The sequence below is a fragment of the Pteropus vampyrus genome, unplaced genomic scaffold (assembly GCF_000151845.1).
Source record: "Pteropus vampyrus isolate Shadow unplaced genomic scaffold, Pvam_2.0 Scaffold260, whole genome shotgun sequence".
NCBI lineage: Eukaryota > Metazoa > Chordata > Mammalia > Chiroptera > Pteropodidae > Pteropus > Pteropus vampyrus.
This window is the reverse complement of record NW_011889041.1, coordinates 24,522-42,306: the sequence shown is the minus strand read 5'-3', so window position 1 is coordinate 42,306 and position 17,785 is coordinate 24,522. Positions and strand designations below refer to the sequence as shown.

Sequence of the window (17,785 nt, the reverse complement as noted above, 5' to 3'; positions counted from 1 at the left end):
AGGAATGATTTGAGATACCAGGGTTTAAAAACTTCTATGAAAATATAGAATCTTCACTAGAAAGGAAAGTATTTTATTGAAACGAAAGATTTAATTTCTTAAATGGTATAAAATATGTGTTTTTTAGATAAAAGATGAAGAGAAGACTCTTCGAGAAAAGGAGATTATTGCTTCATCACCCAGTTTAAGCGGGACTAAGTGGGAGTTGGAGTCAGTTTATAAGGTATGTAAACTTTTAAAATACTTCCTAGGTTTTTAAAAATATATTACATAGAAGTTTATATACATATTTAATTAACCTATTTGTATAGCCTCTTGTGACCACAGCCTCTCCCTCTCCTGCAGATTTCTTCTTTACCCGAATAAGGGTGTGCCAACATTCTGTGTTGGGCTTTGCTTTTACACAGACACCCCTCTAACACTGCTTGGGCTCCGACCCCCTGTCGCAGGCCATTTTCTAAAAGAAATTCTCTCCTCACAATGCTTAAGCTTTATACTGCATGCTGGGCTGCCCCCTGCAAGCATATCCCATCACTCACTTGGCCCAGCACCTGTCTCTGGGTCACAGCCCTGCATCAAAGTGTTTGCTGTCATTGGGCTCTGACACCATTGTTGGACTGTCTCCCCACGTGGACGCTGCTCCATGCCACTCGGGCTCTGACTCTGTCTGCCTACTTGCTCTCCCATGGGAAAACCTTTCATCTACCTAGGTTTCAGCCTGCACTAGGCCACTTCTGCTGTCCCCTATCCCTTAGCATAGATACTGCTTTGCTTGAACCCACTGAGTTGCTCTTGGACTAAATAGTTCCAGAAGGAGAAGACAAGACAGCTGAGATTCATTTGAACTTTGATAGCTGTAATACCACAATTTCCTTTGAAAGAATATACTCATTATTATTGGTGAGTACCAGTAGTTTAAAATCCTGCTTCCTCGTTAGCTCCCCATTCTGGCTTTCCGTTTCTGCCAGTTAGGCCATCATTCAGTCAGCCTTCCAAACCACATATTTCCTATTACTCTGCCTTCACATCATCTTTTGCTTCTGCTTGGGCATTTTTATTTCCACTGTGGCCACCCTGATCAGCTAGAATCATGGAATAGTAGAGCTAAAGAATCCCTAAGGGCCATTTAGACCATCTCTTCCTCCCCTTTCCTGATTTTATAGGTCTAGCTGCTGTGGTTTAGAAACATTTATTAAATGTATTGAAATAATAAGTCTAATAAGTAACAAATTTTGGACTAGAACTCACATTTCCAAACTTCTATCTCCTTTTCTTGCCTAGATTGAATTAAATTCTCTTACCCCCGCTCTGATACGTCCTGTGTGAATTATTTGTTTGGCGCAGCGTTGCACATGGACTGCCCAGTAGAGCTGTTCGACTTCCATATGTATCTTATCTTGTTTTCTTAACTAAGTGGTAACCTCCTTCAGGACAAGGACAATGTCGTAGTCATAGAAATCTGTAAATTCATTAAAAAAAAAACAACTATTAAAATTCGCACAATCTATTGTGTGATATCATTGGATGTATTGAAGAATGATAGACATATAGCGTCCCTAAAAGTTGAGCGAATAGGTGATTTAGGGACATTTTTTTAACCTAATTTTTCACCTCACTTTTAAAAAGGGAAAAAATCTTTTGGAATTTAAAGATGATTTCCTCAGTTTACTAATATATTCTGCTGATATCTTAAAATTTTAGTATAGTCCATAGGACTTTAAAAATATGTGTAGAATAGAATTAGTTTTATTTTTTAATATTTACTGGCAAATACTTATTTTAATAGCAAAACTAAATGCTTATTATTTCTATTTATTAGTGTTGAGATTAACTTTTGCATTGTATTTCTCTAGAGAAGGAATGGAAACATAGATGAATAAGTTTATATTACTTGCTAGTAATTTTCAGCACCAAACATGTTGTACACACATTAGGATTTTACTTGATGCAGAATAAAATGTAGAGGATATCATATGAGAGGAATGCAGTGTGCTCAGAGGGCTTGAGTTGGGAGTTTGAAATCCTGAGGATTATAATTCATAAATTCATGAATTAAGTAAAAATAAAGCATTCTGACTTGGGTTATAATTATTTTTCAAAACATCTATTCTGAAATGAACACATTTTTGGACTGCCACTTCTTAATGCTAATTGTTTAGTTTTAAGGAGTATAAATTGATTCCCCCTACCCTTTTTTTTTTTTTGTCCTGCTGGGATTAATGAATTTCTCATAGGAAGAATTTTATTTGGACTTAATACATATGAAGATTTAGGAGAATTTCAAAATGACAGATACTGCTTATTTTCCCTGTTTCACTCTGAATTCAGATCCCTTTTGCTGATGCTCTGGATTTGTTTCGAGGAAGGAAAGTCTATTTGGAAGATGGCTTTGCTTATGTACCACTTAAGGACATTGTGGCAATTGTCCTGAACGAATTTAGAACCAAACTGTCCAAGGCTTTGGCAGTAAGTATTTCACTTTTTTACTACATTTCCATAGTCACTTTATTTCCACATGTTCTCATTTTCATTTATATACCCTTAATAGTTTTGTTGTTTACTTCTTAAGAAATGTTTATTTTCATAATAATATTCAAATTGCTTATGATATTATACTGGTAATTCTAGAACTGCTAGGTTTTTGTTACTACTAATAGTTTTTTATTTTTTTTCTTTCTCTTAGTAAATACTAATGGTGAGTTGATTAATTTTGTGAGTGGCTATTGTGGGTTTCTTCAAGATTGTGTCTTTTTGTTCAGAGATGGATTTCATATCCAGCCCTGCATAATTAGAGTGCTCCTTGGTGGATGTAACCCTTGGATTTCTGTTCTGAATTGATATTTACTGTCAGTAGAGGGCAAAGTCTAGTTCTTTTTATGCTTTTTAAAGCTATACTGATTATAGTACAAGCACTGGCCAACTTTTCCTTTTAAGTTAAAAATTATAGTATTTTTTGGTATAAGTGATTTTTATTACTGACTTTCCTGGGTTACCTAAATGTATATAATTCAGCTATATTGGTATTTGGGAAGACTAAAATGTTAATTCTGGTTTTTATTAAATACAGCAGTTTATGAAAATATCTATAGCATAATGGGTGTTTAATAACTTAATAGTCTTCCTCCCTAATCCTATTTTTTTTTTTTTATCCTCAGTAAAGTTGATGTTTTTAAATAGTTTCCTTATTTGTCTATGACTTTCTCTGGACCATAATCTACTTATAGATGAAGATAGTGTTTTTCACTACTGTGAATCTCTGTAGCTGACACTGATGTTTGTCTATCGGTTAGCCATTCCCCTTGTTTTATTATTATTGATTTTGTTCACCTATTTTCTCTCTGTTGACATTTTAGACAGCACTTCTTTATGTGAAACAGCCATGTAATTTTCAGGACATTGGGCATCTCCACCTCTCATCCACTGAATGCCAAAAGTGGCCTCCAGTCCCCATGACAACCCAAAATATCACCATTTATTTTTGAAAGCTTCCGGAGCTTTGGGACCATCCTTGGGTTGATCATAGTGGTTTTCTCCACCTTTCCAAATTGTTGATTTATGCATGTGATTCAATGGAATTCTGGCTGAAAATATGAGAAATTGGGGGCTTCTGAAAAGAAGCTATCCTTGCTAGTGAAAACGGGCACATGTATATGTGCTAGTCAATGTGTCTCCCTAGTAGTCTAATTGTACAAAGAGGGATGTGTGGTAGATTTTCGCAAATTTTATTTTTTTCTATTTTCGGGCAGAAAATGAGAGATAACAATATACTGAAATTAAAGACAAAATGAAATTCTTAAGTTAGTAATAAATTCATTTTTTCAGCAAATTGCAGTTAAGACATTGTTGAGAAAAAATACAGCATATAAACTTTGAATTCTTTTTTCCTTCCTTTCCTCTTGTTCATTCTTTCCCCTCTCCAACATACTTTAAGAAATTTTAAAATAACTTTTTAGAATTTTGAAATAATCGCAGACTTACAGAAAAGTTACAGGTAAAAAACATTTTCCATAAACCATTTGAGAATAAGTTCCCAACCTGATGTGTCATCACCCCCATACTTTCGTGTGTAATACCTGCAAAGACATCTTCCGCCATAACCACAGTTTAACTGTCAAAATAAGGAAAGAAGCATCAGTACATGATTACTGTCTATTCCTCAGATCCCACTCAAATTTCACCAGTTGTCTCAATTATGTCCTTTATTTGTCCTAAATCAATGTGTTATTTAGTTATTATGTCTTTTTAGTCTCCTTCAGTCTGGAACAAGTTCTTAGTTTCTCCTTGACTTTCATGACTTTGTTACTGTTTAAGATTCCAGGCTAGTTATTTTGTAGACTATCTCTCAATTTGGGTTTGTCTGATGTTTCTGCACGGTTAGATGCAAGTTGTACATCTTGAGCAGGAATGTCATAGAAGTGAGGGTATAATCTTTTCATTGCATCCTTTCAGGTGACACATGACTTTCATTCATCCCACTTCTGATTGACTTTATTTAACAGTTTATTTACCCATTCTGTTGTTGACATGTATTGAATTTTCTTTTCTTTCTTGCGGTTATTACTAATACTGATGCTCTGAACATTCTAGGACATCTTTGGCAAACACATTTCTGTTGGTTCTATGTCCAGGATTAGAATTGCAGGGTAAAGAATAATCTATGTTGTGCTTTAGTGGATTCAGACTTACTGAATTTGTCTTGATTGCCACTGGTTATGGAGCGCTCTGGCCTCAGTGTCTTTGGATTTGATGGAGGAGGGACAGTGAGTTGCTGCTTCAGACAGTGCTCAGCTTTCTCCTGGATGGGTCAGAGCCAATTTTGTTTGAGAGGTTGTTCAGAGAACCCTTTGCCTTATCACACAGGAGAGTGGATGGAGTGTATTGCCTGGAAACTTGTTCGGATAGCTGTGGGAGGCAGTGGGAAGGAAGGGAGGGTATTTCTTATAGAGCTATGGTGAAGGAGAAATCGAAGCCTAATGCTATGGTGTCTTTATTACTTCCTTTCCAGTGAAGAAACCTTTGACCTTGGAGTATGTAATTGAAAAATTTCAGTCTTATTAATGGGAATATTCTTGTAGAATGAGAAACATTGCTGTAAAGATGAAAAAAAAAGTATTTTAATTAGTGGTAGAAAAAAAAAATGGTGCTGCAGGAAGTCCAAGTTGATAGAAGAGATTTTTTTCCTGTGTGTTTGTTTTTCAATTACAGTTCACATTCAATATTATATTAGTTTCAGGTGTATAGCATAGCAGTTAGACATTTATATAATTTATGAAGTGATCTCCCTTATTAGTCTAGTACCCACTTGGCACCATATATCATGATTACAATATTATTGACTATATTCCCTGTGCTGTACTTTATATCCCTGTAACTGACTATTCTGTAACTACCACTTTGCACTTCTTAATCCCTTCACCTTTTTCACTCAGCTCCCCAACCCCCCTTCCATCTGGCAACCATCAGTTTGTCCTCTTTATCTATCAGTCTGTTTCCATTTTGTTTGTTTGTTGTTTAGATTCCATATATGGTGGAATCATATGGCCTTTGTCTTCATCTGACTTAGTTCACTTAACATAATACCCTCTAGGTTCATTCATGTTGTCCCAAATGGTAAGATTTCATTTTTTTTTTTTAGACCAAATAATATTCCATCATGTGTATGTACTACATCTTCTTTATCCAGTCGTCTATTGATAGGCACTTAGATTGCTTCCATGTCTTGGCTGTTGTAAATAGTGCTGCATTGAACGTAGGGGTGTATATGTCTTTTTGAATTAGTGTTTTTGGATTTCTTCAGATAAATACCCAGAATTGGAATTGCCAGGTCATAAGGTAGTTCTATTTTTAAGTTTTTGAGGAACTTTTATACTGTTTTCTATAGCGGCTGCACTCATTTGGGATCCCACCAACAGTGCACAAGGTTCCCTTTTCTCCACATCCTCGCTTATTGTTTGTTGATTTATTGATGATAGCCATTCCAATAGATGTGAGGTGATAAGTCATTATGTTTTTAATTTGCATTTTTCTGATAATTAGTGATGTTGAGCATCTTTTCATATGTCTATTGGCCATCTGTATGTCCTCTTTGGAGAAATGTCTATTCAGGTCCTCTGCCCTTTTATTAATTGGATTGTTTGTTTGTTTGTTTGTTTTTTGGTGTCAAGTTGTAAAATTTGGGTGTCACACCTTATTGATTGTGTCATTGGCAAATATCTTCTCCCAATTGGTAGGTTGTCTTTTCGTTTTGTCGATGGTTTCCTTTGCCGTGCAAAAACTTTGATAGAAGAGTCTTATCCCAGGTGATATTTGAATTGTGATTTTTATGATAATGTAACCAAAATGACTTTTGAACATGCTCTAGGTCTAGTGAAAGGTGGTCATTACCTTCTTATTTGATAAGAACTCTTCTTATCCTACTGATCCTTTGCGACTCATTTGTGGCCCCACTTCCTCCTGGAAGCCTCCCCAAAGCCTCAGGATTTTGCTAAATATATCTCCTGTGTGCTCTCACAGCACTCTGCACATTACCAAACTATGATAAAATTATTCCGATTATGTGTTTTTCTCCTCAACTAAAATGTAAGCTCTTTGAGAGTTAGGGTTCTGTCTTATTTATAATTTTCTCTCTAGTATAGCATCTAGCACACAGGGCAGTGCTCAGTAAAATTTCGTTGAACCGATAGATAATAGTAACTTCTACTTGTCCATAGTTTATTGTTTATGCATTATCTCATTTGATCCTCCCCACGAGCCTCTAAGATAGACAAGGATTATAATCTGCATTATACAGATGAGGAAAATGCAGCTCTGAGAGGCTAAGTAATTTGTCCAAGGTTATGTTGGCTGTTAATTGCTGGGGAGACATAACTGGATCTCAGGTTTTTCCAATTGTAATTCTTAAGCTCTTTTGATGATAACTGTTCCTTTGTAAGTTGTATTACCAGAGAATATAGATCTTCAAACTATGAGAAAATTTTGGAAGATAATTATATTAGGGTCCATTACAGAGCAGGCAGAAAGGGTAAATTTGTAGCTGAGATGCAATAAATGGATAACCGGTTATGGAAAGGAGTGGGGGAATGATATATTTCTTTGCTTTACATAACAGTTTTAGAAGCTTTGGCCAGTCTTTTCAATTAATGGTTTATTTTTTAAATAACTTTTTGTTCACTCACATATTGTTTCAGGTTTTAGGGACACAGTATTTAAAAAGATGGATGAAATTTCTTTTTTTATAGAGCTTATATTCTAGTGGGAGATGGACAATTAGTAAAGAAATAAACAGTAACAATATCATATACATGTTGGAGCCAGATGAACACATATAGAGGAAGGAATATTCCAGGCAGAGAAGGTCATTAAGGCAAAGACCCTGAGGAGGGAATCTTGGCATTTTTGCAGAATTAAAAAGGCCAGTATAGCTGAAGTGTAATGAGCTAGCAGACAGTAGGACAAAATGAGACTACATTGGCCAGATACAGGACTTTAAATAAAGAAACCAGCGTGAACAGTTTGATTTTTAGCCTAATGTAGTCGAAAGCCATTAGATGGTTTTGAATAAGAGAGTGATAAGATTTATACTTTAAAATACTATGACTTCTGCTTGAAAACCGCTTTGGAAGGTTTAGAAAGAATAAAAGCAGGAAAACTAGTGTGTAAGTTTATCACATTAATCTAGGTGGTGGCTTGAAATAAGGTGGTTGTGAAGGTAACAGGTGAAAGAAGTCAGTGAATTTCAGTTATGTTTTTGAAGAATTGTTGACAGACTGGGTGTGAGAGTAAAAGAGGAATCAGGATGATAGTAATCATAATTTAAACTCAGTGACAATTTAATATTTGCCAGGTGTTCTAAATGCTTTACATGAATTAACATATTTAATTTTCATAGTTGCCCTATCTGGGGGTACCATTATTACCCTCCAAAGCTTATAGTATCTTTGCACAGATATTGAGGAACAGAGGCAGGATTTGAATTCATCCTTGCAATCTGGCTTCAGAGTTTATACTCCAGATTACTTTGTTACACTGCCTAGATTTTAGCCTGAATAACTGATTAGAAGTGATGTCTTTTACCATGATGCTAAAGACTGAGAGAGAAGTACATACAATAAAATCAAGAGCTCTGTTTTGACCATGTTAAGTGGGAGGTGCTTATTAGTCATCCAAATGGAGATAGCAAGTAAGAAGTTAGATTTAGAAATCTGGATTTCTGGGTGAAGCCATGAGACTGAATGAGGTCGCACAGGCACAGTGATATGTGAGTGAAGAAGAGAGGAGGGCCCACAACTGAGCTGGAGCTTTCACACACTCCACTCTCATGAAGCAGTGGAACATGCTTTGTTCATTTTTTAAAGCTTCTTAAATTGTAGCTGAGTTTCTTTAAGGCAAATTCTCTTTTTTCTCACATAGTGTCACTAATTTTACTTTCTGTTTGTGAGACTCATCATTAGAAGGTACTGGTAAAACTTTAAATCCCAGACCTTCAGAAAATATATTTATACGCTTTAATGTCGAAAGAAGGACTTTGAGAAGTTCCTAAGGAAGTAATCGACATGGCAAGTAAGCAGCTCTTTCTGAGAGTCACAGAGAAAAGTAAAGATTTTCTTTTATTGAAAAGGATTTCATTTTTCACATTTCTAGAATACCAGTTGAGTTTATGATTCACCAAATATTTGTTGCTCTGGAAAATTATTCTTTGTAGGTACTTAATCAAGTAATTTCTAAAGAACTTGTAATCCTCTTAAATCTTTTATCCTCTTTTTAAAAGCATTATTCGGTTTAGTTCCTTAAGCTATGGTTAAATATAATTCATTTTTTTGAATGGTTGCTTACTTTGAAATCGAACAGGAATTTTCTTTGTCTTATTTGTGTCTAGCTAGTTGTTTTCCTTGGGTTTTGGATTGGTTATTATGTCTTTTCTAATAGTGCTTCCTGCTTATTTAATTCTATTTTAAGTGGTTGCAATGAACCAGTCAGTGTTGTAGCTAATTCATCAGTAGGCAAGTTGTGGATACCATACCTTTGTCCTCACCTTTATTATAAGGCTCCAGGTACCGTTTTTCCCTTGTGGTACTGATCTGTAGGAAACAAAACATTGCATTTGAAATCCATGAAACAGAAAGAAATCACTCATTTTGAGGGAAAAATAAACATGCCCTTTCTACTTTGAGACATGTTTATTGACTGAGGATGCTAAGCTGAACTTGATTATTGCTCTATTTGTGAGGTATTGGTTTGTTAAGCCCGTGATAATGTTTAGATTATGATTTGTTGTCCATTCTACAAACATTTTATTAACATCTCAGGTTTACTGCATAGTGCCTAGGTGGTATGAGGAATGGAAAATTTATGAGACAGGTCTCTGACCCTCAAGAACCCTCATGTCTATTAGGGGAAGCTAAGATATGTATAAAGGACTCAGTGACTAGGTAGAAAGTGTCCTGAGAATTGTATCACTTGAGCTCAGGGAATTTAGAGAAAAGATAGGATTGAAATTAGCTTTAAAAGATTTGGCTGTGGGGAGATGAATAGTTTGCAGAGAGCAGTAAAAGTAAACGATTAGGTGCTGGAAAGCATGGACTATTGGAGATGTGTTTTAGGAATAGGGATGCGAGACAGAGCTCTTTGAGAGGGAAAATGATTTTGGTGTTGGACCTGTTGAGTTTTTTGAATTAATAAAACATTCTGGTAAACATAGGTTAAAACTCAGAAGATCGCTTAGAGATTCAGACATAGATTTGGGAGTCATCCACATTGTTGTGAAATTTGAAGCCAAACTAGTAGATGCAATTTCAGAGGAGTAAAGAATAAATGAAGAAGTGGACCAAATACCAAACTGAATATTTCAAGGTTGGGTGTGGGGATCAGACAGGGGCAATGAGTCGAATACTACAAATGAACAAATCATTACAAGTGAGTGTTGGCATCATTGTCCATTTGTATTTTATTTTAGGAAATGAGGCTTGTGACATCATTCACAGAATAAGATTGAATAAAAGTTATTTTCTTGTTTTAGTGAAATATTATAGGTTTTTGATAGAACAGCTTTCATTCATTGAAAAAATCAGTCATGTATATGAAAGTGCTTTAAAAATTTCATAGTGGTATATATTTATATTTTAGGTGTTCATTTGAAGGGGCTAGTTGATGTGAAAAATAATATTTTAAGAGGTTTTGATTTTTCTTCTTATTTCTATAGTGCTTAGTACAGTTCTTCATTTTGTGTTTATGGAAATTATTGGCGGCAAGAATTTTAATGATTCACTTATCTCAAGTTGTTTACTTTCTAGTTGCCAGCAAATGTTAGCAGCATGTAGATATAGAATTTTTAGAGCAGGAAAGGATTTTAGAGTTGTGTTAATCATTTATGTGTTATCTTGCTCTCCTTCTTGGCAACTGGAATGCAAACTCAAGGTTTATAGATATCAGTGGACATGCTTGTCCTATTATGTATGATAGTGCTTATTAGCTTTCTTTTATAACAGGCTCTTAATAAAACTTACTGAGTTGAATTCAGTAACTTTGAGTAACAGTCAGGCCTGGGTCCTTTACTATTGGTCTCGCATAACTCAAGTTCAGTGCCCTTTTTCACTATAGTAGTTCCTTGCCTCTCCCCAGGCCCAGTAAAATAGCTCTGCCCCTCTACTGCTTTCTCTGATTTTCTCTCCCTATAGTGGCATTTCCATGACATGTTTTAAATTTAGGGTTCTCCAGGGTAGGGATTGTGCCATATTCAAGCTCATTATCTCTGATGCCTAGTACAGTGCCTTGAGAAGAATAGGTACTCAGGATCTGATGAATTACCTTGTGAGAGCTGCATGTTTGTATTCTCCATATTTGTTGAGAAAAGTAAGGTTAAACAGGGTTGCACTTCAGCATACTGTTTATAAAAGAGTGAAGTACCTGATAATGTGTGTGAAGTGCTATACAAGCAGAACATTTCTGAAATCTCAATTGCAAATATTTATTATCTCAAAATACTTCTGAAGAACTGCTGCAGTTGGCTGCGTTAGTTAAATTGTTGCCTTTTTGACAGTTTTTCTCTGGATCATGTAAGGTGCAAGTTTTATATTTTGTTTAGAAACTTATGAAGCAGTATAAACCAAGTTTGAACTCTAGCTACTTAGAGAATAGCAGCTTCATTCTTCATGGTTGAACTAATTCTCAAGAGTAATTCCTAGGTTACTTTTTTTGTGGTCACCTTTGTGTCCACTGCACATGCTCCCCATCCCACGCCCTATTACAGAAAAGATAAGATTCCTCTATACTCCTTTGTAAACACATCTATTCTTCAGATTATTTATCATATTTAAGAATTATATTACTTGTTTTAAAGCCTCAGCCTAGATTGGCTAGAAAATACTTTTAGTATTTGTACACATTATTTATAGTTTATTTTTTTTTCCCATTGAGCTGCATTGCTTTCATTGACACTGGAGTACACCAAAACACAGATTTTTATTCCTATTACTTACTTATGGTGAGAAAATATCAACAGATTCAGTTGCTAGGAAACATCTGAATACTGAAAAGTCTTTTTTTTTGGTACTTGTAAATTCAATTCTTTGACAGTTCTACTCTCATAGAGCACAAATTTATTCAGTCACTACAAAGAAAGATGCATCACCTGTTAGTTTTCCAATTTAAAAATTTTGCACAGGAGGACCTAGGGATACAGAAAATGTTACCAGATTGATTAAGTGTTGAGAGTGTAATTTTTAACAGTGACTGGACATCGAAAAGTAAAGATTATGTATATGTCTTTGAGTTTCAGTTTTCTTAAAGTTTTCTAATTCATCATTAGTGAGAAAAAGAGTGAGAACAAGAGGGAGACACACACACACACACGATAAAGAAGAAATTAAACCAAAGTAAAATATTGTGTTAATTAAACCAACTCTGTCTCATGGAAATAGGATTGGCCACATCCAATATTAAGTCACCCATGTCTGCTCTTTTACCTACAACACTTAATAATTATGTGCCAGAGAAAGAATAAATATTTTTTTTAAAAAAAGTGGTTATAATCAGTTTGGCTTTCCTTTATAACAAATTCTCATATAGGAAAAGATGTTTATTCAAGTTGAATTCAGTAACTTTGAGTATTCACTATGTTTCAGGCAAAAACACTGGAGACACGAGTATATGATTAAGCTTTCAGGGTGCTCAGAATGTATAAGAGGGGGCAGCAATGGGGAAACGATGCAATCGGTCATCATACGGTATGGTCAATAAAAGAGAAGAGTTGTACTGGGTATAGAAGTAGCATAGCAAAGAGAGTGATGAACTTAGTCTGGGGATCATAGAAAGAACTTCAAAGATGTCAGCTCTGAGCTTGGTTTTTAGGCCTCTATCTTCTATGTGAACAATCCCTTGACCTTAGCTTTTTGCGGGGGTTGGGGTAAGGGATGGGGAATGAGACCACTGTTATTTGTCTTCATTTTTTAAGTTCCCTCTTTGTTTCTTCCTTGTCCATACTCTCAGCCGGTAACAAGCCCTGTCATTTCTTTTCCTGCCTGCTCTGTTTAGGCAAGGTGAGTATTGTCCACATACCAGCTTTCTAATTCTGTGCTTTCAAATTTCACTGCTTGTCTATTTAATCACACATATTTATTTGAGGAACTTGTCACGGAGTGCAGAATTCATCTGATTTATAGGCGTTGTGAATTTTATCTCAGAAATAAAACTTATTAAGGCTTTCTGTCTTTATCAAAGTGACACAGAGAGAACCCTGTGACCTGAAGTAGGCAGCACATATACTAAAATTGGAGTGGTGCATAAAATGGTATCTGAAATGTTCTAGGACAGTGGTCCCCAACCTTTTTGGCACAATGGACTGGTGCTCCTATGAGAATCTAACACCTGATGATCTGAGGTGGAGCTGAGGCGGTGATTCTAGTGCTGAGGAGCAGCTGAAAATACAGATGAAGCTTCACTGGCTTGCTTCCTGGTGTGCGGCCTGCTTCCTAACAAGCCATGGACCAGTACCAGTCCTCGGCCCTGGGGTTGGGGAGTGGCTGCGAATACAGATGAAGCTTCTTCACTAGCTAGCCTGCCGCCCAGCTCTTGCTGTGTGGCCCGGTTCCGAACAGGCCACCGATCATTACCAGTCGTGTTCCAGGGGACCCCTGTTTTAGGAGAGTAATGTGTAAGTTCAAAACAAAAATAAAAATAACAAATGTAAATTGTCCTAGAATTGATAGAAATAATAGCCGATTCTAGAAATAATCAAAGAATGATGGAATTGAGTATAACTAACTGAACCGATTTGATTTTCCTCTAGATTTTTAAAAAGGCACTAATATTAGAAGTAAATGTTCTATGAGGCTCTTGCTGTCTGTATAAAATCCTTCATTTTAAAAATAATTTTACTCTTTTAGGGTATGTTTTAAAATGTGACATTAGGTGAGTTTGTGTTTTCATGCCTACATTTTCAATTAGAAACCTGTATAGAGTTATGAGACTAGTAATATGGAACATAGTTAAGCTCTGGTTTTAAAAAAATATGGTTGTCCTTTGTGAAACTTTGATTTTGTCCATATACAAATTACATTTTGTTGAGTCGCAAAGTAGATGAACAGTGTCAATGAGCTTACTAAATTGAGGTATGAGTGGAGTAATGATCTAGAAAATAGAGAACTGAAACTGGAAGAAAATATAGAAGACAGTTTTCTTTCTCATATATTTGAAAACAAGAACAGCAGGCAAGCTTGGTAACTAGAATGTTATCTTCTATAACTGTCCCATCAAAAATTCCACAGTTATCACATCGACTATTAAAGGCTAAAATAATGGAAAGAAGATGAAATAATGTTCAATCTTTGAGGAAAAAACAAACTAATATAGCTTTGGATTTTGTCAGGGCAGCAATAATCCCAAAGAAAGAGAATAACAATTTGCATTTATAGTCTTTTTTTTTCCCCAAGTACATCTTTGTAAGTACATTCTCATTAATCCTTCGGTCTACTTTTGAGTTTTATTTAAAATATTAAGGAAATCATCTCTGCTTCTTGAGGATGGCTGAAAAAAAAAATGACATATTCTAAATCATAAAAATTATTATTTTTTACCTTGATAGATGCAAAGTTTTATGTGCTTCTACTCTCATAACACTTGGCTAAGAAGTTTTTCCTTCAGCAAATGTAGATTAATTGTATATTGTGGGTTAGGCCTGAGGCAGGACACACACACACACACACACACACACACACACACTCTCTCTCTCTCTCTCTCTCTCTCTCTCTCTCTCTCTCTCTCTCTCTTTTCCCCGCCCCCCTCACAAGAGGGGGAGGGGGAGGGGGAGGGAGAGGGAGAGGGAGAGAGAGAATACATTTGAAACTGTATTTCCCCCTTTAGTTTCATGGATGTTGAATCATTCTTCTTAGGTTAAGAACCTCTGAACTTTACCAATTTTATCTGGAGTATTGCTCTGTTAGGTGATGGTGGTTGTGGTAGTGGTGTTGGAGGCAGGTTTCAAAACATTTTTAAAGCACTTAGCATATTCCAGGCACTATTAAATTTATATATGCATTGTTGATTTAGTCCTGTCAGTAACATTATAAGGTGATTTTTAACATGAATTTTGCAGATGAGGAAACAGGCTTTGATAGGTTAAGTAATTTACCTGAGATCACAGTACTGGTTGCCGAACCAAATTCTAGGCCAGCACACACGAATCCGTGGTTTCTCTGCTCATGATCTTTAATGATGTCTCTCTATGTGTAGGAAGTGGCACAAATATGATCCTCCCCCCCCCTTTTTTTAAGATTAGTGTTGATAAACATCAATATATTTAATCAACTCCTTACTCCACAGCCAAGGTAGGATTGGGGAATTTTATCAGTTACAAATACCTTAAACAAGTAGTTTAAAATATTTATCTAAATAAAGTAGGGGTTAATTTTCTGACCCAACCTGAGATAGATGTTTGCTCACTATACTGAAGTGGCTCAACAATGTGTCTTTTAAATCTACTATACTTTCCTTCCTGATTATTGCCTCTGGGTTACAGGATATATGGCTGTTTAGCTTCAGTTATCATGTCTTCTTCAGGAAGATCAGCTGCTTCTGCTCTTCATCAGGGGAGCAAATGCTTTCTCAGAACTGTTATCCCCTAATACTCTTTTCTAGCAAAATGCCATTTATTTCTCTTTGACCTGAATCTGTGTCGCTCTCCTTTATTTGGGAGAGCAAATATTTTATTTTTTCATTCACTTTTGGTTGAGGCAGGCAAGGGATTAGGTGACTGAGGAGCAAACCTGCATGTTTGCTGCAAGATTGATCAGCTCTTCTGAATTTAGGTGAGATGAAATGCACTTTCATGCAGGCAGGTTAGAAGAGGACTTTCTTAATGTGTACCTGGTGGGCATGAGCTGTATTACATTGTGGATGGTAGTACTAGGAGATGATAATATTGCTGATGAATTAATGGAACATATCTTTATCTTCAGCTAAATGGACTCTTGATCTTTTGCAAGTTGCGAGGAAAGGAGAGAATTTGGTGGAAAAGGAGTTTGCAATTTATTTTTGAGAGAAACTAAAACAAAAATGTGTGGAATCCACGTGAGACTTGTATGTATCGGGGCTCAGTAACAAGTTACTAGCCAGTCTTTTTTTCTGTTTTTAGCAGATGTTTTTGAAATGATCACATTGACTTTATTCTTATCACTTGGATTACTAAATCCAGATTGATTACTCACTTGAGTGATGGAGTGATGGTAGTCACACTGTCCAGATACTCCCAGGAATGGATTGTCTCTCATCCTTCCTGCTCTCTTGTCCCAACTTACCACATATGGCTACAGCAGGTAGCAAGGGAAGGTGGAAAAACACCCTCTCTGGTACAAATTAGAGTTCTCTGAGTTTGTGTACCAATGTAAAGGAAAGGTCTGCAGACAGTGGAAAATGTTGCAACAAATGCAAGGTTATTATTGTCATTCATTCTGTTGGGCCTGGGTACCTGGCAGGTGACAAGGTAGCCCTTGTCTATATAACTTACACATTTAGTAGCTCCTCACTTTTAAAAATAAGTTTTTTCTTTATGATTCTGTCATATTAGACTGCTCTACTGACTGAGGTCCCTTAATTCATTATTGATTCTGTCATATTAGACTGCTCTACTGACTGAGGTCCCTTAATTCATTATTGTTTTAGAACAGGGACTTTGAGGGGAGAGGAGTAGAGAGAGAGAGAGATAGAGAGAGAGAGAGAGAGAGAGAGAGAGAGAGAGAGAGAGAGAGTGAGAGTGAGAGTGAGAGTGAGAGTGTGTGTGTGTGTGTGTGTGTGTGTGTGTGTGTGACAAAATATGATGTATTTTATACCAACTTAATCTTGGATGCAGACACTTCAGTAGATATTCTTACTGTTTAAACTTATCGCAGTTAAACTCATTCCCACTTTCCCTGTGCATCCTATAACCTACTCACACCATGTCTTATATTTCATATACTCATCTTATTACTTGCATAACTCCATGAGCTTTCAACTCAATGTCTTGTGTCTTAGCTTATCTCATTCATATTTTTTCCCATTTTTTAAATTGTAAAATACACATAAAATTTACTGTCTTAACCATTTTTAAGTGTACAGTGGAATGATATTAAGTACATTCATATTGTAATGCACTTATCACCACCATCCATCTCCTAAACTCTTTTATCTTGCAAAACTGAAACTCTGTACTACTAAAAAATAACTCCCCATGTCCCCATCACCTCCCCTGGCAACCATCATTCTACTTTCTTTCCCTTTTTTTTCCCCCATATTCCCTTTCCCTCAATCCCTCAGCCTCTGGTAACCACCATTCCACCTTCTGTTACCATAAGTTTGGCTTTTTTTTTTTTTTAAAGAATCCACATATATGTGAGATCATGCAATATTTGTCTTAGTGTGTCTTGCTTAGCTCACTTAGCATAATACCCTCAAGGTACATCCATGTTGTTGCAAATGGCGGCATTACCTCTTTTTAAAGGCCGAATAATATTCCATTGTGTGTGTGTGTTTATATATCACATTTTTAAAATCCAGTCGTCATTGGATATTTACATTGCTTCTATATCATGGCCATTGTGAATAATGCTGCAACGAACACAGGAGTGCAGATATCTCTTCTAGATAGTGGGTGTATTTCCTTCGGATTGTAGTGATTGAATAAACAGTACCTAGACCACCTGTCTTCGCTATAAAATTTTATTTTATAAGAAAACTTAATTCTCTTTCCTTATTATGAGTCTTATATAGTCTTTGGACATGCCCTTTTCTCTTTTGATCCTTCTTAACTCTTTAGCCATATTTCTAGTTCAGCCATATTTCATTTCTTCCCTTTTTCTTTTATCTTCCTTTTTTTTTCTTTTGGTGATAAAGCAAGGTAAGTCATGAAGAGGTGGGATATTGAGGTGGGAGGAATTTATTAGTAAATAACACTTAGTTTCGAGTTGTGTAAAATGAGATGCTTCTGTTAATGTAACTTAATGAAAATAAAGTGAGAAATACAGAAAAAATGATTCAGTGTATAAGTCTAAGGAATTGCTGTTGGGCTTTGTATCCTACATTTTATTTTTGAACTCTGTATTACATTAATTTGTTTACATGCCTGTCCTGTATCTTACCTTCCCATAATAGTTATGTCCTTACTGCTTTCTAGTATAGTATTTTGTATATGGGGGGTGCTTGGAAAATGTTTATTGACCCGAACATCGACCCCCCGCCCCCAGTTTTCCTCACCTATTTCTTGAATTTTCTTTGAAAGAAATAATAATATATATATTATAATACAATATAGTAACAT

The 17,785-nt window shown here is 35.8% G+C and overlaps 1 protein-coding gene across 2 annotated transcripts in view; it reads left to right on the top strand.

Moving 5' to 3' along the window:
- The window catches only part of LOC105302064 (DNA primase large subunit-like), a 77,935-nt gene that overhangs the window by 49,989 nt on the left and 10,161 nt on the right, over positions 1-17,785 (top strand). The window contains exons 6-8 of one of the 2 annotated variants that reach the window (XM_023520359.1): positions 128-223; positions 2,329-2,466; positions 3,354-3,826. In XM_023520359.1, coding sequence (XP_023376127.1) covers positions 128-223; positions 2,329-2,466; positions 3,354-3,482 — 363 coding nt within the window. In that variant the 3' untranslated portion in view covers positions 3,483-3,826. Of the gene's footprint in view, positions 1-127; positions 224-2,328; positions 2,467-3,353; positions 3,827-17,785 lie in introns of those variants that run through there. The other variant, XM_023520360.1, reaches the window with a different exon arrangement.